This window comes from Cuculus canorus, chromosome 2, assembly GCF_017976375.1.
Source record: "Cuculus canorus isolate bCucCan1 chromosome 2, bCucCan1.pri, whole genome shotgun sequence".
Classification (NCBI taxonomy): domain Eukaryota; kingdom Metazoa; phylum Chordata; class Aves; order Cuculiformes; family Cuculidae; genus Cuculus; species Cuculus canorus.
The window spans coordinates 16,402,624-16,428,024 of NC_071402.1; the positions used below are offsets into that span (position 1 = coordinate 16,402,624).

A 25,401-nucleotide genomic window follows, 5' to 3' on the forward strand; every position below is an offset into this window, starting at 1 on the left:
ACGTGCGCGGGGAAAGGGTCGGTTTAACAGTAAACATCCTGCCGATTTGAACGGCGGGTTTGGGCGGCAGGAAGGACCGCGGCCGCCATCTTGTTTGTTTGAGTGAGCGGCTCGGTTCCGCCACGGGCAGCGGAGCGGTTCCCCAGCCCCAGCTGCCGCCGGACCGGGGTGAGGAGCGGCCCCTCTGACGCCGCGGCCCGGCTCTCGGGGCGCTGCCGGGGCCTGCGGCGGGGTGGGCGGGCGGGCGGGCGGCAGCGCCTGGGCTCGCGGAGACGAGGGGTTGCCCCGCGCGGGGCCCTCCCTGCAGCCTCGGGGTGGCAGGGCCGGGGGGTGGCAGGGCCTGGGGGACGTGGACGGGCAGAGTCTCCGGGGGGACGGGAAGAGCCCTGGGGGAGGTGATAGGGCCCAGGGAACGGGCAGGGCCCCCGAGGGGGGAAATGGGGAGAGCCCGGGGGGGGTGGCAGGGCCCCCGTGGCGGGACGGGCAGGATCCCCGTGGAGGTTGGGGAAATGCCCCGCAGGGGGCGGCATGGCCTGGAGGGAGGCAGGGTTCTGAGGGCCGGGCCGGGCCGAGAGGAGCTCCAGGAGGGGTGGCATGGCTTCTGTGAGAGGGGCATGGCCTCGGGACGGGCATGGCCGCCGTGGAGAATGAGAAAGGCCCTGGGGGGGTGTCATGGCCGAGGTGGGACGAGTATGGCCTGGGGAAGGTAGGACCCGGGGGGTGGGCGGGCTGTAAGTGACTGACACACTTCCACTGGGGAGCCGGCCTCCGGGGAGGGGGCGTGCAGAGCCCCAGGGGAACGGGCAGAGCCCGGGGCGTCCGTTTCGAAGTGGGAACGGCCTGTAAGTGACCTTCCCGATCGCCCCGGGAGCGATCGGGATCCGGCGGCGACAGTAAGGGAGCTAGCAGAAGGGTCGGCGGGGCTGGCGGGGAGAGGAGCAGAATGCTGTTTTCCTGTCTCTTGCTTCCTAATGGAACTTCTCACTTCGGTAACGCTGACTGGTGAATGTTTTCGCAGTCCTCGCTAGTAACATATGAACTGCCTTTTGGGCACTAAGACTCTAGATCTGCAAATAAAAGGCCTCTTGAAAACTGCCTGTCTCTAGAAGAACTAAGATCTTTTTAGGAGCTCCTATGGGTGCTCTGTTATAAATCTTGCTATGTTTGTAAAGATTTCTCTCTAATTGTGAATGAAGGGCTTCTGTTAAATATAAGACAAGGTGTTGTGTTTTTGTCGATAACAAAGGAAACTTGGGATGACTGTGACTTATTTTGGTAAATGGCATTATTTTGGTAAAAATGGCTTTTCATTGAATTTGGACATATGGGAGAAAATACTGTACATTTGGAAAAGTTACCATTTAGGTCTGCATTGTGTGAACGTGCACAATAAACACACACTTTGATTAATCTCTTCCTCGGTAAAATCATCACATTGAGAATGGGGAAACATCAAAGCGTTAGTAGGGCCAGATTTGCATTCTGTTTTGTAAAGGATGGTTTGTAAATAGTTGACTTTCTGTGAAACTTGCAAATACAAAGCCCACTGATCTAAAGGTTCAAGTAGAGAGGAAGTAAATGGGTGGGGGCAGTAAAAGGAGGAGCAAAAAAGTTTGAGAGACTACAATAAACTTAAATTACCACACAATTAAATTTGTCTTCTCTTGCTGTCAGTGTTTCTGGTATCAAGAGTTTCCCATAGAAATGACAGTAGTTGCCTCACTTAATATCATTTAACTGTTTTGAAGCAAGGTGTTAGAAAGTTAGGTTTTTTTATATTTGGCCTCTGTAGGTGAACAGTGCGGAGAAATAACTGGTGTGAAAGAGGGAGTAATATAAGGAATTCTACACACTTATTCAACTTATGTACATTTATGTACATGTTAATACATTGTTTCTGCAAGTGTATTAGTTTGACCTGGAACTGGAATTGTGCAAACCAGGTTGGGATAATCAAGATAGGGCCTGCAATTAAAGTTTCTCTTCCATTGAATGAGTGGACATACTGAATCTTAAGGCAAGGGATGGATACCTGCTGAGGACTAAAGATGAAAATGGAGTTTTGAACTGAGGGAAAACAGTGTTCATAGGTTTCAATAATCTCAGACTATGTACAATAATTCTGAGTTATCTGCTTTTTGAATTAGTAACTTTTGTGGGGTGCTGGTTCTAGCAATTTGATTGTGTAGGCAAGTAGTGTATTGTACTTGGAGAATAAAGAGTTATCAGGCACTGGAACAGGCTTCCCAAGGAGGTGGTTGAGTCGCCATCCCTGGAGGTATTTAAAAGATGGTTAGATGAAGTGCTTAGGGATATGATTTAGTAGTGGACAGGCACAGTTGTCCTTGATGATCTCAAAAGTCTTTTCCAACCTAATACGGTTGGGCTTGATGATATTAAAGGTCTTTTCCAACATAGTGATTCTATGATTAATAGTGAATGCAGTTTCTGTGAAGGAATGTTGTTTTTTGACCAATTACAGACCTTGGTAGGGCAACCTCAGCCATAGGATTTCAGAAAAAATGTTGATGGGAGAACTGAGACCTAGAGAGAAATGGAACGTGCTGTATGCATTTGTCAAATGTGTGTCAAGTTGAACTAATTCAGTTTCATCTTTTTGGTAACTGATTTTGTGGACATACAAAATTGAGGTGACTTGTCACTGGACTTAGGTAAAGCTGCAGGTGTCACAAAGAAATGTATTAAAACTCAGAAAAATGTGGATTAACCAGAGAATTATAAAGATGGTTGAAAGGAGAAAATGAAATAAGGTAGCACTGAAAAGGCTTTGAGCTGTAAGGAGTTATAAGTGGAGTTTATGAAGACTTGCTGTGATGAATTTTTTTTTTTTCAGTGGCACCAGGTTTTCAGTGTGCTAATGAAACTGCTGGTGAGACAACATCAGTCAGGGAAGTTTTAGATATGTATGGGCTGTATAGTGAAGGATGATGAGTTAAAATTGAAGAACTCAAAGTACAATTGCAGAGTAAGGGTAATCCTGGACTTATGAAGTGTCCAGCAGGGTCAACTCAGAGTGCTGCAGGTGCACAGGGTGAACTCGCTCTTCCCCAGATCACCCAGGGCTGACTTGGCTTAGCAAAACAGAAAGAGGGACAACATATTAAGAAAATTGTGTAGGGGAAACCAGCAGAGAAGAAAGTTTAAAAGATCGCCTAAGAACATATGAATTAAAATGACAGACTGATTTTGAAGTTGTAGTGTGGGAATTGTCTGCTGATCAGTGGATTAATGTGTTTCTGGAGTAGCCTTTTAACAAGAACAGATATAAGTGACTATAAAGCAAGCCGAAGACTGAACTTAGTGTATGAACTGGTTTGTGTATACGTAACCATACCTAGTAGAGTAACAGGCAAGTGGATTTAATGGGCTGGAGTGAGCTATGGTCAGGTTAAAATAGGGTGAATATCGTATATGTTATCTACAGTATTGTTGTCTACTTAGTTCATTAATCTTCTTCTGAATATCTTGAAGGATGGGATTCAAGTTACGTGAGAGTGCTTTTCAGGGTTTTGATAGTTAGCTGTTCCGTTATGCAGAAAGACTTAATAGTAGTGAATTGATGGGTAAGATGAAGCTCATAGGTTGCAACTATCCAATTTTCTTGGTGCTTCTTAGGGAGGATCAATTACCAGATACTCAGACAAGAGAATCAAACAGACTGATTCTGGATCAGATGCTGTGGACTATCTGTATTGTATTAGTTTTACTTTACGTTTTCCGTTACTTTGTGTGTAGAATTGTAGCCTTTTACCCTTCTATAGGAACAAAAATGTTAAAAAACTAAGAATATGATTATTGAGCACCAGTTCAGGCAGAAGAGCCTGAGGACAGTTGCACATCAAAGCAGATTTGACATTAATTAAAATTAAGCTTAAGATCTTTAAAGAGCAGAATATGGAGAGATCAGGATTTGATCCCATCTAGTCTAATGTAGTTATATATTATTTTTGCCGCAGAGCAGTACGAGCAAGGCAGAAAAATGCGTAGGTTCTTTGTACAGATTTTAAGGTCCTGGATCATATTCAGTCAATTTCAAAAACTAACAGTTGTATTTTACCTTTCAAGCTTTTTAAGAACCATCAGCTACCCTTTTTCTTTGGAGGATTCTTATGGGTTGCTTTTGCAGCCAACGACATATGTTTTCTGTGTCTGCACTCTGCCACTCCAAGAGACTCTTAGATTCTTTAGCAGTCATCCTAGTCTTGAGTTATGCCAGAAAATCTTATCTCTTCTCCTTTCATGCCACTGGATCAGCATACTGCCCTATGAATTAAAGATCAGCCAAAAAGCCTGGAATAAGGAAAAGGATTATCTGAAAAGACGGAAAGAAGGAGAAACTCGGAAAAGTGAGAGCTAGCATTGAGGCCTGCTTTAAGCAATTGTGCTGCTGCTCTAAACAACAGTAACTGGCCTGCTGCAGCTCAGAACCATAAAGATGGTATTTGTACTGTTGCTGTAACCCAGGCACTGGCATACAGAGCATCTGCTGGAGTTTGGAAGTGGAATAAACTCATATTGTGACAGGAAGTTAGTGCTTCAGAGAACAGAAGTATTATTTTTAGTAACAGTTCACATTAAAACACACTTTAAAACTATCTGTAGTATGATTGTTACTGTTTCTCTTAATGTGTTTTGCTGTGGCAAAGTTTCCTTAGTGGACAAAGGGAAACAGGTGACCTCTGTCAAAAGCTAGTTATTTGGAGTTCTTATCCACTCCAAAAGTTTAAGTACCCTTCACGTGTAGTATGATCTTCTCATTAGTCTTACAGGCAAGTTTTAGGTTTGATCTGTAACTCCAGTACGGAGTGGTAGTCAAACCTAGGAAACACCACAAATACAGGTGACATACACCGTTTCTGTGCCTTCCTTGGGTGTAGTGGTTTGCAGCCTCTATTCTTTAATTGCTAACAAAGCATATGTTTTGAAAGCCATTAACATACGTTAAGCTCCCTTATGAGGAGTACTGGATTGTGAGTTCTTAAAAGACAGAAAGTTAACAATATATCTGTTTGGAAAAAAAAAAAATTAAAAAAGTTGTGAAATCGCTAGCCTTGGTGTGATCCTGACACCTCCTTTTTTGGAGGAACATTGCTTCCTCTTAGATATCTTAGTTCGTTTGTCTTATCCTTGCATTACTCTTGCTATCTGGGATTTAAAGTGTTTAGTTGTTTCTGTCTGATTTGTCCAAGTGTTTCATATTTAACAGGAACTTCTCACTTCAGGGTTACAGTTAACCATACATTAAGTTTTGTGAAGCGCATTCTACTTATTTTAATGATTGTAAAATACTGTTGAATAATTGTGCCATACTCCATGAATTAAAGTACATTCTTTGCAGCTTTTGTTGGGAGTTTTTAGCACAGTAATGATACAAGTGATTTTATTAACGGTATTTTTGTGTTTTCCCTTGTTCCTCATGTGTAAGGGTAACTTACAGGCCTGCTGTTACCAAAGCAGTGGATGGTTGTTGTAGTAGCAGCTCAAGATACCCAAATGTAGTGCTGCAAAATTATGTCTTTGCATATACAAAAATACTGTGAGACCTTAGAAAATTCACAAAGGATTGAATTGTCAGCTGGTCTTTGAGGCAGTGTGATGTCTTTCAGAAAAACAAGGCAGAGGAGTAGAGTACCTTCTTTTAGATAACTTCTGTTGATGAAGGAGACTTCCAAAATGGTTTCATTGTGCTTCCTAGAAAAGCATGCTTATGTCTACCTTCCTGCAGTGCTCTCATTAGCCCCCACGCAATCTTAAGTAAAAATTAGATTGTAACTTTTCATTAATCTGCAGCTTTGTTATGACTTAAAGCTATTAACTTCACTCCTAAGATTGATTTTAATCCTTTCTATCTATTGTGTTAATTCACGCTGAACCTGAACGTGGCCTTTATTTCTTTTAAATCCTCGCTGTGTCTTATTCTTGGTTATGAAGGGAATCAGCGGCTAGTCTATAAGACAGATAAGCTTGATAATAATTTCTGTTGTCCAAACAACTCTATTCTGTTTAATATAGCTGAAATCCAAAGTTTTCGTCACCTTGCATATCGAATGAGTGGGTACAAGTACCAAGTATGGTCCCACTACAAAGATAATTTTCCCTACTCTTTCTATTCCTTCAAATCTCAATTAGTAAAAGAAAACCTGTGGGAAGAAGGGGAAAAAAAATCATTTGCCTTTATTTTCAATTCCTAGATCTACAATTTTTCATTTATTGTTGTCCAGATATGTAGAGGCTAGCTTTGCCTATAGTGATCCAGCAATGCCAATGCTTTTCTTGCCCCTATATTTATTTCCTTCGCAGTCACGATTGTGCTCCTCCTCTTTTATTATGTGTGAAGTCTACCCTATAAATGCGAACAGCTCTATCCTAGCTGCTTTGAAACTCTTCTTTTGCCTACAAGTAAGTTGGTATGGTTTAGAAACTGGAAGCAGAAAATTGAAATGCACATGTCGCATCTCCCGTTCTTCTCTATATTTCCTTATTCACTAGTTACTGATATTGCTGGAGAAAAAGCTGCTTGTGGAGAATCTTACATGGCTTTAAAGCAAACTTTTTGTTTTCTCAGCTTGTAATTGAACCATGTTTATCTCATGCATGAAATTGTCGTGTTGAGATTGTAAGACATTGTGTTGTTCTGCTTCCCCATGGTTTTATACGTTGACATCTTATCTAGTATCTACCTTCTTACGGCTGATAAGTAGATAAAAGTAAGTATGTTTTTCTGGTGAAGGAAAAAGGAGAAAACTAGATCTTCAGGAAGTTTGGAATAATGCAATTTTCTTACCATCCATACCAGCACTGGAATAAAAAATGTGAAGTGTTGCAAGGAGGATTATGAAATGTAGAGCGTTCTGTTGATGAATGAAGACATAATTTACTTTGTTTAAGGAAAGTATGGTGAAGTTCAAAAAATTTGGGACTATTATATAATGCTGAATGTTTCACTGAAACGATGTAGTGTATGTCCTGGTGTAGAATAGTAGTAGCTACTGAGTTAAGAGTAGAAAGAAATGGAGGTGGTAGAATCATAGAATCACCAGGTTGGAAAGGACTCACTGGATCATAGAGTCCAACCATTCCCAACACTCCCTTAAACCATGTCCCTAAGCACTTCATCAACCCGTTCCTTAAACACCTCCAGGGAAGGTGACTCGACCACCTCCCTGGGCAGCCTGTTCCAGTGCCTGATGACTCTTTCTGTGAAGAATTTTTTTCTGATATCTAGCCTAAACCTCCCCTGGCGGAGCTTCAGGCCATTCCTCCTTGTCCTGTCCTCAGTCACTTGAGAGAAGAGGCCAGCTCCCTCCTCTCCACAACCTCCTTTCTTTTGTAGAGAGTAATAAAGTCTCCCCTCAGCCTCCTCTTCTCCACGCTAAACAAGCCCAGCCAGCTCTTTCAGCCACTCCTCGTAAGACTTGTTCTCCAGACCCTTCACCAGCTTCGTTGCTCTTCTCTGGACACGCTTCAGAGCCTCAACATCCTTCTTTGTATTTTGGGGCCCAGAACTGAACACAGTACTCAAGGTGCGGTCTCACCAGTGCCACGTACAGGGGGAGAATAACCTCCCTGGACCTGCTGGTCACACCGTTTCTCGTACAAGCCAAGATGCTGTTGGCCTTCTTGGCCACCTGGGCACACTGCTGGCTCATGTTCAGTTGTCTGTTAACCATTACCCCCAGGTCCTTCTCCTCTGTGCAGCTCTCCAGCCACTCTTACCCAGTCTGTAGCACTGCATAGGGTTGTTGTGCCCCAACTGCAGACCGGCATTTGGCCTTGTTGAACCTCATGCCATTGGTCTCAGCCCAGCGGTCCAGCCTGTTAAGATCCCTTTGCAGAGCCTCCCTACCCTCCAGCAGATCCACGCTTCCACCCAGCTTAGTGTCATCCACAAACTTGCTAAGGGTGCACTCAATGCCTTCATCCAGGTCATTGATAAAGACATTGAACAGAGCTGGACCCAGTACTGAGCCCTGAGGAACCCCACTTGTGACTGGCCTCCAGCTGGAGTTAACTCCATTGACCACCACTCTCTGGGCCCGGCCATCCAACCAGTTTTCGACCCAGGAGAGTGTGCGCCCATCCAGGCCAGAGGCTGACAGTTTCTGAAGCAGAATGCTGTGAGAAACCGTCAAAGGCTTTACTGAAGTCCAAGAAGACTACATCCACAGCCTTTCCCCCATCCAGTAGTCGAGTCATTTTGTCATAGAAGACGATGAGGTTAGTTTGGCAAGATCTGCCTTTTGTAAACCCATGTTGACTGTGCCTGATCACCTGGTTCTCTTGCATGTGCTTCATGATAGCACTCAAGATTACCTGTTCCATGATTTTCCCTGGCACTGAGGTCAGACTGACAGGCCTGTAGTTCCCCGGATCCTCCCTGCAACCATTCCTGTAGAAGACTACTGTGGACTGGAAGCTGAGACATGTTTGCCTTATAAGAGCCTGGTATGATTACCATAATATATTCAAGATTTTTTTTTTTCTTGTGGGACGGTGAACGTTTCTAAATTATATAAATGGCCATTGGTTGCTGTTCTTCCTGCTTTATATTTTCTCTGCAATAAATATATGTGCTACTACATAGCTGCCAGTTGTGTTTGCTTCTTAAATATTTTATACAAATAGTCTGACCTTAATGATTGAAAAGCAAACGTGCTTTGCTTTCAGTGGCTAAGTGGGTGTTTACAAGGATATTCCTCATTAAAAAAAAATCTAGAAAAATAACCTCTCTCTTTACAGGTTTGCACTTTGTTTTAAACATTTGGGACCATGTTTTATGCCCACTTCGTCCTGAGCAAGCGTGGGCCGCTGGCCAAAATCTGGCTGGCGGCCCACTGGGATAAGAAGCTAACCAAAGCCCATGTTTTTGAATGTAATCTGGAGAGCAGCGTGGAGAGTATTATTTCACCAAAGGTATCTATTTTATGCTGATGTAATGTTATCTTGTAGTGAAAAGAAACTGTATAGTTAGGTTGTAATTGAACCTTTGGGTCACTGAAACAAACAAAATTCATAATGTTGCTGTTTTAAAGGGTGGAAAGATCTGTTCAGATGTGAAATACTCTATTGACTCTTTGATTCTGAGGAATATTTTCTTGTGAATTTTCTAATGCTGAAATGTCATGCAATCTAGATACCAAATGTTTTTCCTTGTATAAGTGGAGGGCTTGTATCTTAGTGTACAACACATCATTTAGAAGCAAATGTTTGGAAGAGAGGAAAGCGCAGGCTTTCTGAGAAGTAACTTTTAAAGGCCTTATGATGACACTCTCTCAATGCTCCTATTATTGGGAGCGGTAGAAACAGGACTCAGGGTGTTCTTATTTATGCTTGTGACCTAAGTTCAAATCGTGTTTCTTCTTGGCTACAGCAAAATGATCTGAAGTATCATGGTAGCTTCCAATGTTACCGGTTATGTGAGGATGGTTTTCCATGTAATAAAGATACTGCACTGTTCTGTGAAGGCGTTATATTTAAAGCTTTTGGTCTCTGATTTGTCTTTTTTTTTTTGGTTGATATAAATATGACAGTGTTTCTACTCTGGATTTTGGAAGAATTTCTAAGTATAAATAAAATTTTATAGTAGAATCACAGAGTTAGTTACTATTCCAGAACAATGATTTGCATCAGTGTTAGCTCTGGAAGGATTTAGAAGAAAATGTTCATAGACTCACTAGTGAGCTGCAGCATTCTTTTTGGAAAAGGAGACATTGGTAGGTGCTCTTACATATATTTAACTTTATGTAACGCTTTAATTGGCTCAGATAATAGAAAGATATTGTATGCAATAAAAAATTTGAATTCTTAGAGTTTGAGATTAAACCCTGTACGGCTTAATCCTTCTGGGAGACAATTATTCTATGTACCCATTAACACAAGTCTTGTGCTCTTTCAGACTAAGGTACTTTAGAAGAGATCTCTGGAACTGTTTTTTAATCAGTTTTCTGTTCCCACAGCAGATACTTGATTACATAGTAAAGCAATGAATTAAAAGTTTTGTGGTTTTCACTTCTTTCACTAATAAAAATGTCATAAAAAGATGTGGTTGATCAGGTTTTGTGTTGTCATCTTTTTATTTTACTAGACGAAGTGGTGTTTGGGAATTCCTGGAGTAATGTGCTATTAATTTAGGGGTATTTGCCAGGTCATCCATAAATAATTTGTGGGGTATCATCTTGAACTGTAGAGTTTGTACTCTTCCTTTCTTTAGTTTTCTGCTGATTTTTATATTTGTTTTGGATATTTGATGTTATTAAAAAACTCATGCAAAGCTGACTGAAATTTCATTAAAGGAAAAAATGTAGGGCTACATCTAATCCTCTGATTGTGCGTTATGTTTTCAGGTGAAGATGGCACTTCGAACCTCAGGACATCTCTTATTAGGTGTTGTTAGAATCTACCACAGGAAAGCAAAATATCTTCTTGCAGACTGTAACGAGGCTTTCATTAAGATTAAGATGGCTTTTCGTCCAGGTATCTGCCTTTATCTAAGCACTCCATGAAAAGTTACATTGTTATATAATGATATAAGATTCTACCTTCTTATCTCTGTAGAACAATTACATGAAGTTATCCAGGATTATAGAAGTTGTTTTCTTTAATGCAGCTTCAGGCTCCCTGTGTGACCGAATTATATGCTGAAGAGCATCTTTTAATTGAATTCTGAATGAACATTTTTCCTATTAGTGCTGATTCAGTAAAATCTCGAGTATTATTTAGACTGTTGTTGGTATATGGTGTTAAATGGAAATATGCTACATGGCTTTTATGTCCTGTCACAAGTCTGAGAAAGGCCAGTTGCATGTACTGAATGGAAGCGTAGAAGAGAGCTTGTTTCCATCAAGGGTAAAGATTGCCTTGCCCTGAGTTACAAAAGAAACAGAAATAAGTTGAGGTTTTTTAACACTTTCACATTTTAGTTTCTGAAAATGTGAACTATAATGTATGCAACAAAGATATTTTCCCTTTTATTCTACCTTGAGAAATTTTTTTCCAGCTGAAGTCTATTTGTGGCAGTGATGCTGGTGAATTATGTTCTACCTTTTCAAGTTTAAGAGTGTAGTAGATTTGAAAGCTGAACTTCAGGCTATTTTTTTTTTTAAAGGCAACACTTGAAAGCCAAAGCAACAGTGAATTTGAGAAAAGTTAAGGTGTGTAATGCCTTTGTCTTCATTTCCCCATCTTCATGTTCTGATCTGGTTGTTGATCTTCATGTGGCTTTCAGTGGCAATTTGTTGACCGTTAAATTTAACTTCCCTGGATGAGGAGAACACATAAATTTGTCCAATTTCACAAAGTAATCTATTTTCCCGGTTTTCCGGCACCCAAAAGAGCACATGTAGAATGTGAAGCTCCTTAAAACAAGATTTACAATAGGTGGCATGCTGACTTGAAACAAGTTGGTGCACTTGTCTTTGTTCTTAGTTTATCAGCTTTGTGGCTTAGGCATTGGTTTGATCTTGTCTGCTCTGAGAATCATTTACGTTTTTTTATCTTAAGTAGCCAACAGGTAAAAATATTGGATAGCACTGAAAAGATGGACTAGGTTTCTTTATTCCTAGCCAGGTACCAAGATGAATAAACTACAGACTCACGCTTGTTCCTGGTCTCTCTGGACAGTGGTTCTTTGATCCATTGCGGAGGGGAACACGGTGGGCAGTGTTTCTGAAGTATCTGTACCTCAGAATTGCCTTTGTTGTGTGGGTCAGAAGGCAGAACATAGAGCTCAGATCTTCTGCAAGTTACAGAAGGAATTGAACCTGAATTTCCAATGCACTTTCAAGTGTCCTGACCTCTAAGCCTTTGAATAAAAGAGGTACCAACTACTGGCGCTGGTTTTGTGTGATGCCTAATCTGATAGTCATGGTCTGAGAATGCTCACTGAGTAGCAGATTAAGCATCTCGAGAGGATAAGAAAAGGTATGTACGTGGCTTAGGTAATCTGGCTCTTTTAAATGCAGAAGCCTAAGATTTTGTGTGGCCCAAGTATAGTCAGTACTGTGCTGAGACTTTCAGGGCTAAAGAAACGGGCTAAAAGACTGGCAGCAAAATAGTCATACTGTGTTGCCGCTGCTTTACCCAAACCAGACTGCTGTGTTGCTGCTGTGCTGCTGCTCCTTTATCCAACCCAAAATATAGGACTAACTGGCTCATCTGGAGCATCAAGATAAAATGGTTTTATAGCAGGTACCGGCACTGCCAGATACCTGCATAGTGTGATGATGTACAACGTCTGTGTTAGCTGCACAGTTCTGCATCATGCTACATCTGCATTATCAAGTGATTTGAGGCTTCTGGGGTTATACAAAGCAGTACAAGGGCTTGGGCATATATATTTTCAATTTAGACTGCATCTCAGTACTAATATTGTATAGGTCTTCTTCATAGGTATCTAGCATCACTCTTAGAATTCAAAGACGAGCTCTTGCAGGGAGAGCAATGCTGAAGGTGCAGGGAAAAATGTTGTCCTTGTAAGGAATGGGAACTGATGTCCGAGTGTTCTTTTCTGCAGGGGTTGTCGATTTGCCTGAGGAAAACAGAGAAGCTGCTTACAATGCTATTACCTTACCTGAGGAATTTCATGATTTTGACCAACCACTTCCTGATCTAGAGTAAGCTTGGTTTGTCTGTTTGGATTTTTTTATTTCCATGCCAATGATATTTGGGTTTAATTGAAGAGAACTTGGTTTTAAAGAGCATACTCATTGCTGTGCTTAAAAAAAAAAAAAGTCTTTTACATAACTTGTGTTCTTAAGTCTTAATATATGGGGCAAGTATGTCTTTGTATTGACTTTAAGTTCATAATAGCATGTGATTTTAACTGACATTAAAGCTGTTCCTACAGAAGCTTTTGAAAAACTGATGGGTATTACCATTTTCTTTTCTCTTCTGTGCAATGCACTATACATCACACAGATATGATGTATGGAAACATGCTGGTTGACCTTGTGTAGTGGCAGTTTTAATTCTTAAAACTTTTTAATACTAGTGAGTTGCTTGTAAACATAATAACAAGTATACAACTTGAATAGTTCTTGATCTTAAAAATTGATGTTACCCTTTAGGATTATTCATAATGGAATTTCTGCCTTGCAGTTTGTTTTACTCAGTGTTCTATTTGGTTTATATTCCAATTAGATCATATGCTAATTTTAAACTATGTAATTCTGTGTTCTTGTAATAAATGTACCTTAACACATGACAGAGTCTTAATTTGGTACTGTTACCAGATATACTTTTCGATAAAGTATTTTAATAGCTTTTGAAGTTGGGGGAGGGGAGTGTGTCTTTTCTTGCTTATTGATTTGGCCTTTAAAATTAGTGACCCAACATAGCGAGGAGTAAGAGAGGTTACTGATGTTTCCCAGAAGCAAATACAGTTTGGGTGATAGATTTTAACCATGAATGGTCTTACTGTTTCAAGTAGTGTTTTCTATTTTGTATTCACCACCAGCTTTTTTGTTAGTTTACTTAAGTATATAGTTACCGTAGTGCTTTGTAGCAACTAATTTAACATTTATCTAAGCAGGCTTTATCTGTTGTTGAATTGAGATTTTTAATAATTACCTTCTCTTTGTTTAAGTGATATTGATGTGGCCCAGCAGTTCAGTTTGAACCAGAGTAGAGTGGAAGAAATCACAATGAGGGAAGAAGTAGGCAACATCAGTATCCTCCAGGATAATGACTTTGGTAAAAATCTTGTGTATTATTATGTGTTACTAGGCTAGTTTTGGTCACTGTGAAGTTATGGGTTTGCAATTAATACAGAATCCCCACTAAGTGGAGAACTAATTAGATAAATCGTGCCTGTATAAAGCTGAAGTGGTGAGTGGTGAGCACTTCTTTCAGTACCTTTTCAAGGATGGTGTTCTGAGATCTGAATTGAAGTTCAAAGAGAGTTGTATTTGAATGTCTTGTTTTCAGAGCACAGTAATGTAATCCATAATTCATTAATCTTTTTGAAAGTATAATCTAGGTATTGATGGTGGTGTAGATTTGGCATTGGTTTGCTCTTTGTACGTGAAGCTGAACCTTGAGACCTAAAGTACAACTTGTCTGAATTTCTTGGAATTCTTTGATTTAGTCGGATCTTGCTAAAATCAGTTAAAATAAGTGCAATGAAATGCTTCAAGGAGGACATGGTTATTTTTATAACTGTTTGAACAGTATTTCGCTATAGTATTTTTGGGCAAAATTTCTTAAGTCTTATCTTTAACTCTGCAATTAAGGTAACTTGAAGTTTGGTCTTACCTTTAGGTCTTTGCTGATTGGTTATCTAAGTCTCTTGCTTCTCAGTTCTTTAGCATTTACAGCAGTGAAATGGTATTCTTGCAGGTGACTTTGGCATGGATGATCGTGAGATGATGAGAGAAGGTAGTGCATTTGAGGATGACATGCTAGTGAGCACCAGTGCTTCCAATCTCCTCCTGGAACCTGAACAGAGCACCAGTCACCTCAATGAGAAATCTAATCACCTGGAATATGAAGACCAATACAAAGATGATAATTTTGGAGAAGGAAATGATGGTGGAATATTGGGTATGCTTGAGAAATGTTTTTCTTCTGTTCTAGCTTCTGCCTCACTTGGTTCTTGGGGGACAGTGGGAATGTTATTTCGTTTGCTGTCACGGTCCCTTCTGAAGTTACACCTTCAGCAGTGGAATTCTGGCTGGAGTGCTACAGCAATATAGACGATGTATAGCATGTTAAGTTATTGTTATGTTTGACATGAGGCAAAATTAAATCATGCAGAGTTTCCATTTGATACATAACAGTTCTTTAAAGAAAAATTAGTATGCAACTTTTCTTGTTCTTTGACTCCTCCCAAGGGTTTAATTAATATGGTGAGAGTTGTATTGAGTGCTTCTCTGTGAAGTCCTAAGAAATTAGTAAGATGCAAATACGTGGCAAGTGTATTGTAATAAAGGTTATCTGTAAACTCAAAATTTGAGCTGAAATGCACTTTAAGAAAGCACTCCGAATTACTTTGTGTCAGCATTGAAAGTATGTTTCTTTAACCTTTATACTGTCTTTGTCTGTATTGTCATAAATTTGTTTGTATGTTTTTTTATATTTGTCTGTACTTGTTTCATGAATTTGTGATTGCAAAGCTTATTCTTTCATATGGTTGTTTCAGATGACAAACTTCTCAGTAATAATGATGGCGGCATTTTTGATGACCCACCTGCGCTCTCAGAAAGTGGAGTAATGATGCCAGAGCAACCTCCCCACGACGATATGGATGATGATGATAATGTATCAAGTGAGTATGATTTAGGGCTAGATCTAGGATTACTTTTTGTCAACTAATTTAATTTGGATTCTAATTCCTTAAAAGGACATTAAGCTTGAAATTATGAAATGTGGCAAACCACTTTAAGGTGTAAAGGAGGAGATGGAACGGTAGCACAGTTCCTTAATGTTTTGACATAGTGCAAGATACTTTTTCTAATTGGCAGTGGGTGGACCAGACAGCCCGGACTCAGTAGATCCAGTTGAACCGTTACCAACTATGACTGATCAGACAACGCTTGTTCCCAATGAAGAAGAGGCTTTTGCTCTAGAGCCTATTGACATAACTGGTGAGTAAGCTATTTCAGAATATCTGACCTGGGTCATCAGAGACCACCTTAGCTTAGTGAGGTACGAAAGAGTATCTAGCACTGCTGCTGACTCTACTGCTCAGTTGAAAGAGAAACTAGGGACCAAGTGCTGAATTCCTTTCATTCTAATGGTAGCCTTCCAGTGCTTTCCAGTTAGGTAGCTTACACTGATGGTCTTGGAGGTTGCCAGTTTGTAGTTTCTGCAGTCAGTATGTGTAGCGGCATGATACTGCAGATTTTGATAAACATGTTAGTTAAGATACAATTAATTGGAATAGACCCCCATGCCTTTGATTCTAATAGAGTATCTGTAGTGCAGCACAGTTTTCAATATGCTGTTTAAGATGGCCAGGAGTCACTGTGCTGAGAATGAGTGCTTTTCTAGTGATTCATAACTTCTGTGAATTGTTGAATTCAGGAGATGCTTCTTTGTTTTTGAAGTTCTACTAAGTTGTGAAACTCCTGTTGTTTTTTCACTAATGCAAAATACTTTCCTATTTTTATTGATGCTGTGTTTGGCTCATTATAAATAGATTCCTGCTTTATTTATAAAAAAAGATCTGAAAAAATGTAGTTTGTCCTGTGTTTTCAGACTGAACTCCAGGTCCTGATTTTCTGTTGGCCAATTAAAAAGCCCTAGCACTGCCCTCTGGTGGCAAGCTCCCAACAGAGGTTCTAGCTGATCAGCTGGGACCAGCAAAGACAGCGTTTGCCAGAGCTTCAGGGTCTGCCGCAGAGTGCCAGGCTGTAAGCAATTTACAGTAGAGTCATTCTAGAGCAGGCTGAGAGGTGCAGGTAAGATAACCACCCACATTAATCCTACCAAAGCTCAGATAGGGCTTAGGGGAAAGGCTTGGTATGTTGTTTTGACTCTTCGGCCAGAGGGACCTTACAACTCAGAGGTTTGGTCTTGAAGAATACCAGCCTGACAAGCCAGCCGTGAGGGAGGGAGGCATGTGCAGCTGAGAACATCAATGAGGCTTAGGTAGATTCAGTGGAACCACAAGTATACGCAGAAGAATTTGTAGGTTATGGGACAGCATTCACAGTAATTGACCTTTCATAGTGCTTACATCTTTTCATTGCTTCTCCCAAAGCTAACATTGCCTTAAATTCTTGAGGCAGCTTTATACATGGGCAAATAAGACCTGTAATGAACCTGCAAGATTCTTGTGCAGTGTGGTATCTGTATGAGCTAACTTTCTTTACTTGCTTAAAAAATCTCAACAGTCAAGGAAACCAAAGCAAAGAGGAAGAGAAAGCTGATTGTGGACAGTGTGAAAGAACTGGATAGCAAGACTATTCGAGCCCAATTAAGTGACTACTCTGATATTGTCACTACTTTGGACTTGGCACCTCCTACTAAGAAACTGATGATGTGGAAAGAAACTGGTGGAGTTGAAAAGCTTTTCTCTCTACCTGCACAGCCTTTGTGGAATAATAGGCTACTGAAGGTAATGTTTCTGTGCAGATTCGTTTCTAAATGGACTATATTCAAATTGTGCCTCATACGTAGTAAACGTCAGCGTATGAATAGTGATATAGTGAAGGTAAAATTCGTAATTTTAAAAAAAAACCCATTAAAACAACTAAGATGACACTAATGCTTGAAATACTTATGCGTTACAGAAGTAAATGATTTATTGTTACTATTGTTGGAGAGTAGCTTAAAATGTGGGAAAGGAAGGTGGCCCCTAAGTAGTTATTATGAAATGAAATTAAGAATACTGAGAAATATAATAGTGAATAATGTAACCTTTCCCCTATAGCTCTTTACTCGTTGTCTTACACCTCTGGTACCAGAAGACCTGAGAAAGAGGAGGAAAGGTGGAGAAGCTGACAACCTTGATGAGTTCCTTAAAGAGTTTGAAAATCCAGAGGTTCCCAGAGAGGAGCAGCAACAACAACAGCAACAGCAGCAACGAGATGTCATTGGTTTGTGTCTTGTCAAAGATGCTTGGCTTTCCCTCAGAGCTTATTTTTCTCTTTCATTTTTGCTTTGATTAAGTCACCTAAGATTACGGATGAAGCAAAGAGCTCTGTAATGGTGGTTTAGCTTGATATACAGTCTGTGACTTAAAATAGTTTTTCTTCCTTGAAGCAGAAGACACGTAAAGGTTCAGTTTGATCCAGTGGATAGAATGGATGTTAGATTGGGTTGTATATGCATTGGTATCAATTCTGCTTGAGTCACTGTGAAAGCTATGCAAGCTGTTAAGAGTGCTCAATTCTAAAGTAATAGCAAATTTGACTTAGTAATGTACTGAAGTATCTAAAACTGGGTTTGTTGTGGGATATAGACGAACCTATTATCGAAGAACCAAGTCGTTTACAAGACTCGATCATGGAAGGCAGCAGAACGAACGTGGATGAATCTGTTATGCCACCACCACCACCTCAGACAGGTGTGAAACGCAAACTGCAGCAAGTGGAACCAGAGCCAGTGTTACCAGTGAGTAGAATTTTTTTGTTAATATTTTTATTTTTGAGAATGAGGAATGGGTGATGTCTTACAGCAGGATGTGATGCAGATTTGAGGCACTAGCTTTCTGTAGTCTTGTGAGATGCTGGAGCAGCATCAGAGTCTTTATCCGTAGGTAGTCCTTATGGTGTGGAAAGCTTACTCAAATGTTTAAAATGCAAGTAGGATAAAGAAATAATACTGTGCCTCCAGAAGAAGTCTTAAAGAAGTGTATTGCTTACAAAGCTATTGAATTCTGCTTAGCAAGTGTATACAAACAGCTTTCACTGATAAAGAAAGAATTGTCTTAGCTGCACAAACTTCCTTATTAAGGTAGTCCTAGTATTGCAGGGTGAAGAGTTCAAAGAAAACCTTCGAAATCTTCATGAAAGGTTTCCTGTTGAGTTATGAGTAGACTAGGAAACCAGCTCATGTCTGTCTCTTCTGTAAAAGCTGTGATGCAGTGTGAAAGGAAACCATATTTCTGAAGAGAAGAGGAAATGGGCAAAGTGAAAAGTGTGTTCTTTCCTGAAGGCTTACCTGGCGAGAACAGTCCTGTTGTGCTGCCTTTCTCATATCTGTGCATTTTTTTAATCTCATTTCTCACATGTTTCGTGGCTAACAGGTGGTTCGCTGCAGAGTGAGACTATTATGTGTTACATTATTTTATTAAAGAATGGCAGCTGCTGTTGCTCTTGGCCATGTCATTGGGGGAAATTGGAATGCCCTGTTCGTGCTTTGTGCTGAAGTTAATGTTGTTGGTATGTGTTGGGAATTCTTTGATTGTGCTAACTGGATCAGGCCTCTCTAGGAAGGTATCCGTAGTAGTAGCCTGCTACATGACTCCAAAAGAGAAGTTATTTTGAGCTATTTTAGGTCATAGAATACAGAATAGTTTGAGTTGGAAGGGACCTTAAAAATCATCTAGTTCCAACCCTCCGGCCATGGGCAGGGACATGGCATCTGAAACTGTTTCTGCACACCATGGGACAAGTAACATGAGTGGCAGACACTTAACTGCATACGAATTGAAGGGGACAATACTGCATATTATAAATTTTATTGAAACTGACTACATAAATCCTGCTTAACTGCTTTTCTAGATTTTTCTTCTTGATATAAATATCTTCTGAGAATGATGCTTGAGTACCAGAGTCACTCATACAGTTTTGGAAACGTTACGAAGTTACCTACGTTTTAATTTCTTCATGCTTGTAATTGAAAAAAACAATGGTTTGATAATTAGAAGATGTCTTGTTCCAGTGAGTTAATAGGCTCGTGTAGCACTGCATCTGGTTACGTGGGATTTTAAAGTTGCATCCAAAAGATGAGATCAGTTGCTTGGGTGGTGGACTAAGTGAAGTTATTGGAAAGCTTTTTTCCTTATAGTGATATCATAATTTCTGCTTTGAGTAGACTCTAATGGACAACAAAACAAAAAAGGCTTTTCACTTTTTAAAAATGGAGAATTCTGACAAATGGAGTTTGTCAGAATTATGAAATGTATATATGGAATATATAAATGGAATAGAGAATTGATTTTGTGCAACTGATTTGTACTATCGGCATTCTATTGTAAAAGCACTGATAACATGATGCCGCATGTTTTTAAATGAATTGTGTACTTTTAAAGCATCCACCATCACAACAGCTGGAAATACCACCTGTAGAAATGCCTCCAGAGGAGCCCCAAAACATCTGCCAGCTAATACCAGAGCTAGAACTTCTGCCAGAGAAAGAGAAGGAGAAGGAAAAGGAGAAAGAGGAGGAGGAAGAAGAGGAGGTAAGAGCTAAGATCTTGAAAGCAGGCTATGTAGAAGGATTTGTGTATTCCCCACCACTGTTTGACCTAAGATTCATTAAATTGTGTAAGAAAACTTCAGTCCTTACCTGAGAAATGACAACTTTTGTAAATGTAAATATTAAAATTATTCCATGATGAATTTATAGGTTGCATATATATTCTGCTTTGAATTAGAGAGTTCTCTTCTTCTCTCACATGGTTGTATTAAAGCAATTTATATATTTATCATGCCTTATACAAGAAGTTTTGAACTTAATTTTATGATTTCATTTTAAGTAGTTCATACTTAAAAGTAGATTTTTGTAAGAAAACTGTCCATGTCTTAAATGTAGCTTAAGAAACAACTTCAGTTGTCACAATATATAATACTCCGTGGATATCTAAACAGACTTCATTGATTCTTTTTGAAAACTGTTTTATTGTTGGAAAAAGCGTGTATCTGGACGTGGGAAGTTTCCTTTTGTAACAAGGCACATATACAAAGAAATGCGAATTACTTCAGTCAAGATGATTTTCCCAGCAAGGTAGAAAGCTGTTTGAACAGAATAGAATATTTTCAGTCGGAAAGGTCCTACAATGATCGCCTAGTCCAACTGCCTGATAGCTCAAGATGTTATTGGATGCAGAGAAATGTTACTTTAAAGTACTACAATGAAGAGAAAGAAATACATGTTGACTTAAGTTTGAGAACTAAAATAATCAACAAAGCAGTTCTTCTGCGCAGTATGAGGCTCTTGAATTAAGACTGGAAACAAAGCAGATACTGCTTGCATGTGTTGCTTTCATTATGGTTTTTTTTAATTGCTGATATGAAATGAAGTTCTTATTTTTAAAAGCAGTATATAACACATCTTCCATAAACAAGTACTGTTCTGTGTATGCAAGTGCTTCACAGGACATGGGGAGCTGAGGCCTTAAGAGCTGGCCTTTGCTGCTTTTAGCAATGACCAGTTCCCCTTTTCAGTGGCTCTGTTTCCACAGTGAAATGAGAACATGCCTCTGTTTATTAATGTTTACAAATATAAACACTGTTGATAGTGTTCAGTACTAGTCATCCTAGGTTAGGCTGAAGTGTGTTTTCTCATTCAGCTGTCATGACTGAACTTCTGTTTTACTGGTTATCAGCATAATATTCTGAGGTACAATTGTAGAGGCAGGCAGCCTTACCAAGATACGTGCGTCTTCTTTCCATCCGCCTTCTTGCCTCTCCTAGGTGTATCCTGTGACTCAAGTTGTCTAAACCTTCTGGTTTAATGAAAAGAAAAAGCTGCAGTGATATCTAGAAGTATCTCTTCCATTTCATAAATCAGTGGATTAAAAGATCGTTGTTTTGTAAATGTGTGAATTTTGGCTGCTTGCAGGAAGAAGACGGCACAGGGGGTGATCAGGATCAAGAAGAAAGGAGATGGAACAAGAGGACTCAACAAATGCTTCATGGACTTCAGGTACACATGATAATTTGCTTTCTCTTGATGTAGCTTTTTAGTGTGCCTACTGATGCTTTTCACCTGAGTTAAAAGGTTAAGAAAGAGCTTTCTTTGTGGTAGATGTTCAAGTTAAATTACCACTTCTGTCTTAGAGGGGGAGAAAAGTGCTTATATTTGAATATAAAGTTATTGAATATAAATTTCACTTTATTCCCAAGAACATTTGAAGTAAAATTTTTTATTTAACTGGTTTTTAACCTTTATGCCCACACTTAGTGTGCAAGTAAGACTCCTAGAAATTCAGGTTTTAAGATAATTGGGTTTGTGTTTTTAATGAAACCTTAGCACCTCTGACTTTGTGCTATGTGACCCAAGGCAAACCCTATCAAGGTCTAGGGATAAAACCAATTTACAGGATGTTCACTCCCAGCTAGGCTAGTTTGAAAACTTCTGTGTTATGATAAACTGAATCCACAGTGACTGTGGCAATCTGACCTACCACAGTGTTGGGATAAGGAGAATCGAAAGGGTAAAAGCAAGAAAACACCTGGATTGAAATAAAGGCATTTTAATACGTAAAGCCAAAGCCGTGTGTGCAAGCAGAGCAAAATAAGGAATTCATTCACTATTCCCATCAGTAGGCAGACATTTGGCAATTTACAGAAAAGCAGGCTTAGTTATGTGTAAAGGTTACTCGGGAAGGCAAATGCTGTTACCCCAAATGCACATATATCTCTCCTCTTTCCACCAGCTTTTATTACTGAGCATGTCATATGGTATGGAATATCCCTTTGAGTTGGGATCAGCTGTTTTGGCTGTCGCCTTCCAGCTTCCTGCTCACCCCTAGCTTGTTTGCTCCAAAACAAAAACATTTTTTCTGATCCAAGACATAGCACTGTATGAGCTACTGTGAAGAAGATTAACTATCTCAGCCTAAACTTTTACAATTGTTGCTTGAAAACGGTGTTAAAAGTATACAGATGTTTAGTTGGTAATGTTGTGTAATGTATTTCTCTGAATGTTTCATCACAGTTTCTGAAAAGAGCTTCAGAATTCTTTTTGGACTGTCTAGCTTTTTTCTTTTCCTCCAATTCTTTCTTCCATGTGCCCAAAAGCACATCACACTGGATGGCTGAGACATAAAGTCTGTAATGAGATTTGAAGTTAAGATCTGTTTAATATAAAGTAATTTGGTTTGGCCAGCCTAATATCTTTTCATCTAGTAGATATTCCGGAGCAGACAGTTCTGTTTCAAATTGAAGACGTCAGTTGTTGTTCTTGCCAGCAAACAGATGTATTTTCCTGAATTTTTTTATATTCTGGCTAAGACTTTGAAAAAAAATAAGCTACTCTGGGTACTTTAGTTTCAGACAAACAGAGGAGTTTGGGAGTTTTAGAAATAAACAGGCTTTTACTTTGGCAAAATAATGCATCTTTTAAGAGCCTTAGCTCTTGAAATTTTGTTTTAAACAACATATCATGATTATTTTTGGAGTTATTTTTATTTTGAGAAATAAAATGAGATTTCTTAATTCCTGTTCAAAAACATTTGTCCTGTAGTCAAAAAAGACTGCCTAGCTGTTTGTTCAGAAAGAGAATCTTGTGCTATACTACAGTGTTTCTGGAGCAAGTTGCACACATTTGAGATTTATTTATTTATTTATTCATTTTTCCACATAACTCTTTAAAACCTACTTGGTTTTGTTTAGATAAGATCCATATAGAAATTTTCACGTATGTGTTGTTATGTCCCTATCCAATGTCAAGTCCTTCCCAATCCTTCACAACATCCTGGGGGTGACAGCAAACAGAATCTTGCCAACAGACATTCTTGTTTGTATGTAGTTCTCTGTCTAATTTGTGGTATCGATGTTTGTGTTTTTTCAGCGAGCTCTTGCTAAGACTGGAGCGGAATCTATCAGTTTGCTTGAGCTGTGCAGAAATACGAACAGAAAACAAGCAGCTGCAAAATTCTACAGCTTCCTGGTACTTAAGAAACAGCAAGCTATAGAGCTGACGCAGGAGGAGCCTTACAGCGACATCATTGCAACTCCCGGTCCCAGATTTCATATTATCTGACTGGTTAGGTACAGCAGAGCTAGTGGTGGTTTCACTAGGGCGTACGCATATTGCCCGATCTGTAGGGCCCACAAGACCATTGCAGAAAATTTAGTTTTTATTGTCTGTATAAAGTCCTTGGTTTTCTTTTTTTGCATTATTTTGGGGTTTGTATTTTAAATATACCACTTAAAATTTTTAGTGAAACTGCTGGGGTGGGTGGCTTGAGTTCCAACTGCAGAAACCAGACAGCTCAAGGACCCAGATGATGGTTTTAACAACTCAGAGCAGATGTGTGCAATATTGGTGCATGTAATGTTCAGTATCAATGAAAATTTCTTACCATAATTTGACTAGTTGATTTAATAGTGATATTTTTAACCTATTCGAGTAAACCTGAATGGCCAGCCTGTTGTCTGATTAAAAACTTTGCCAAACTCGTCTAAAATGTTTGGTCTGCTTCTCATAGTAGTCATTTTTTTCCCCTTTCCTAGATCTTTGTGCATACCGTGGATCTGTTAAAGCTGCCAATATGAAAGGTAGTGCCTGACATGTCAGCTTGCTTTGTCACTGCATTTTTGCAGTCAGATTTTTGTAGCCCTTGATGCTAAGGGGAAACGGGTGTCTGTGGAAAGCACTTCCTCAACATGATACTGTTGCATACATGAGAGGACGGAACACGTATTAAGCATTTTAGACGAAACATTCCTTTTCACTTATCACCTCATTATGGTCCACTACTGATTATGGCTAATTACTGTTAATAAGCGTCAAATGGAAACTCTAGTAATTTCATTTAAACTTTATCGATGTTTTAGGTTTGTTAGAGCTGTATATAAACTCCAGACTTTTTAAAACAGACTTCTAGATTGTAAATTATCTGATTTTTATTAAGCAGGCATATGAAGATAAGAATGAGAAGTTGAATAGATCGCCTTTGTAAAAGATGCTAAATTCAGATATCACCTGTACCGAAAAGGCGACAAGCTTGAATTTGCATCTATATATACAGTACAAACGGGCACAGTTCCAACTAATTGTGTGGTGTATTCATGGCTTTTTGGATATATTTATGATTTTAGTATCAATTTTTCCAATAATGTGGACTCACGTTCAAACCATTTTATCAGTTCTGCAAAAGAAGTCCCATTTGATTTTACTTACCAAGAATGAAGCTTTACTGTTAGACCAGGTAGCACCAGAAATTATGTGAATATGTTCATTATGGAAACCTGTCTTAACTTTTTTTTAGGGCAAAATTATTCACACTGAAGGTTCTGGTTTTAATGTTGGCACTTTTGTGAAATAATTTCGGGACTCTGAAATTTCAGTGTATGCTCAGCTGTAAAATTATGTGAATGTTTAAAAAAATGAGACTACATGATGACCATGTTTTAATAATCCTTGAAAAAGTTAATTGTATAAAGTTACTAAAGCTTTATTTTCAACATGATGTGCCTGTAAAACCATGATTTTCCCCTTTGTAAAAAGAGACATTGTAGATAACTTGAATGTTTAATTATAGAAAAGGTCATTAGTTTCTTGTTAAACATTTTTAGTCTGGTTTTGTTGCTTTTCAAGATTAATATTCTTGAAAGTAGTTGATGCTGTTATGTATAACTTTTCTAATAAAAGTTGTGTTATAAGCTGTTACATATTAGCCCTCAATCTTGTCTGAACACCTTCAATTTTTGTTGTTGGGACCTCGCACTTGGAGGGTGCTTGCTTTAGTAGTAGTGTAGCAGTTCAGCTTTTTGAGAGATTTAAAGCTTAAATATGTAAATAGATTTCTTCCCATGGGGAAGGAAGAGTTATTTTACTGGCCCTACTGTGGTTTTGTTCAAGCATTCTATGCTAGGAATGTCTGTGTGGAAAATTAGAGGAGACTGCCCATAAAATGTGATCCATCTCCATGCCAGTCCCTTCTGAATGCCAGAACATATCCAGTTTGAATTCTTCTAGCTCTAGTGTTGCCTTGCATCTAGAATTGCCTTGCATGTAGGTATGTCAGTGCTTCTGGAATTCTGT

At 39.3% G+C, this 25,401-nt stretch overlaps 1 protein-coding gene across 3 annotated transcripts; it reads left to right on the forward strand.

The window, feature by feature from the left end:
- Window positions 1-19: 19 nt before the first annotated feature.
- RAD21 (RAD21 cohesin complex component) lies at window positions 20-25,026 on the forward strand. 3 transcript variants are annotated; one of them, XM_054058396.1, is made up of 16 exons: window positions 20-168; window positions 7,947-8,238; window positions 8,322-8,466; window positions 8,761-8,934; window positions 10,365-10,494; window positions 12,533-12,632; window positions 13,604-13,710; window positions 14,356-14,559; window positions 15,158-15,283; window positions 15,480-15,602; window positions 16,854-17,077; window positions 17,393-17,558; window positions 17,924-18,075; window positions 19,718-19,867; window positions 21,250-21,333; window positions 23,203-25,026. In XM_054058396.1, the coding sequence occupies exons 4-16, from the start codon at window positions 8,791-8,793 to the stop codon at window positions 23,392-23,394; spliced, it is 1,902 nt and encodes a 633-aa protein (XP_053914371.1). In that variant the 5' UTR covers window positions 20-168; window positions 7,947-8,238; window positions 8,322-8,466; window positions 8,761-8,790; the 3' UTR covers window positions 23,395-25,026. The 3 variants fall into 3 exon arrangements, with proteins under 3 accessions (XP_053914371.1, XP_053914372.1, XP_053914369.1); XM_054058397.1 differs by lacking the exon at window positions 7,947-8,238; XM_054058394.1 differs by lacking the exons at window positions 7,947-8,238; window positions 8,322-8,466 and having other exon boundaries at window positions 29-168.
- The last annotated feature ends 375 nt before the right edge of the window (window positions 25,027-25,401 follow it).

Excerpts from the sequence above, each read along its gene's own strand:
- RAD21 (XM_054058396.1), top strand. The coding sequence starts at position 8,791 with ATGTTTTATGCCCACTTCGTCCTGAGCAAGCGTGGGCCGCTGGCCAAA. Across the intron at positions 12,633-13,603 it reads CAACCACTTCCTGATCTAGA|TGATATTGATGTGGCCCAGC; the intron begins GTAAGCTTGGTT and ends TCTTTGTTTAAG. Across the intron at positions 18,076-19,717 it reads AACCAGAGCCAGTGTTACCA|CATCCACCATCACAACAGCT; the intron begins GTGAGTAGAATT and ends GTACTTTTAAAG.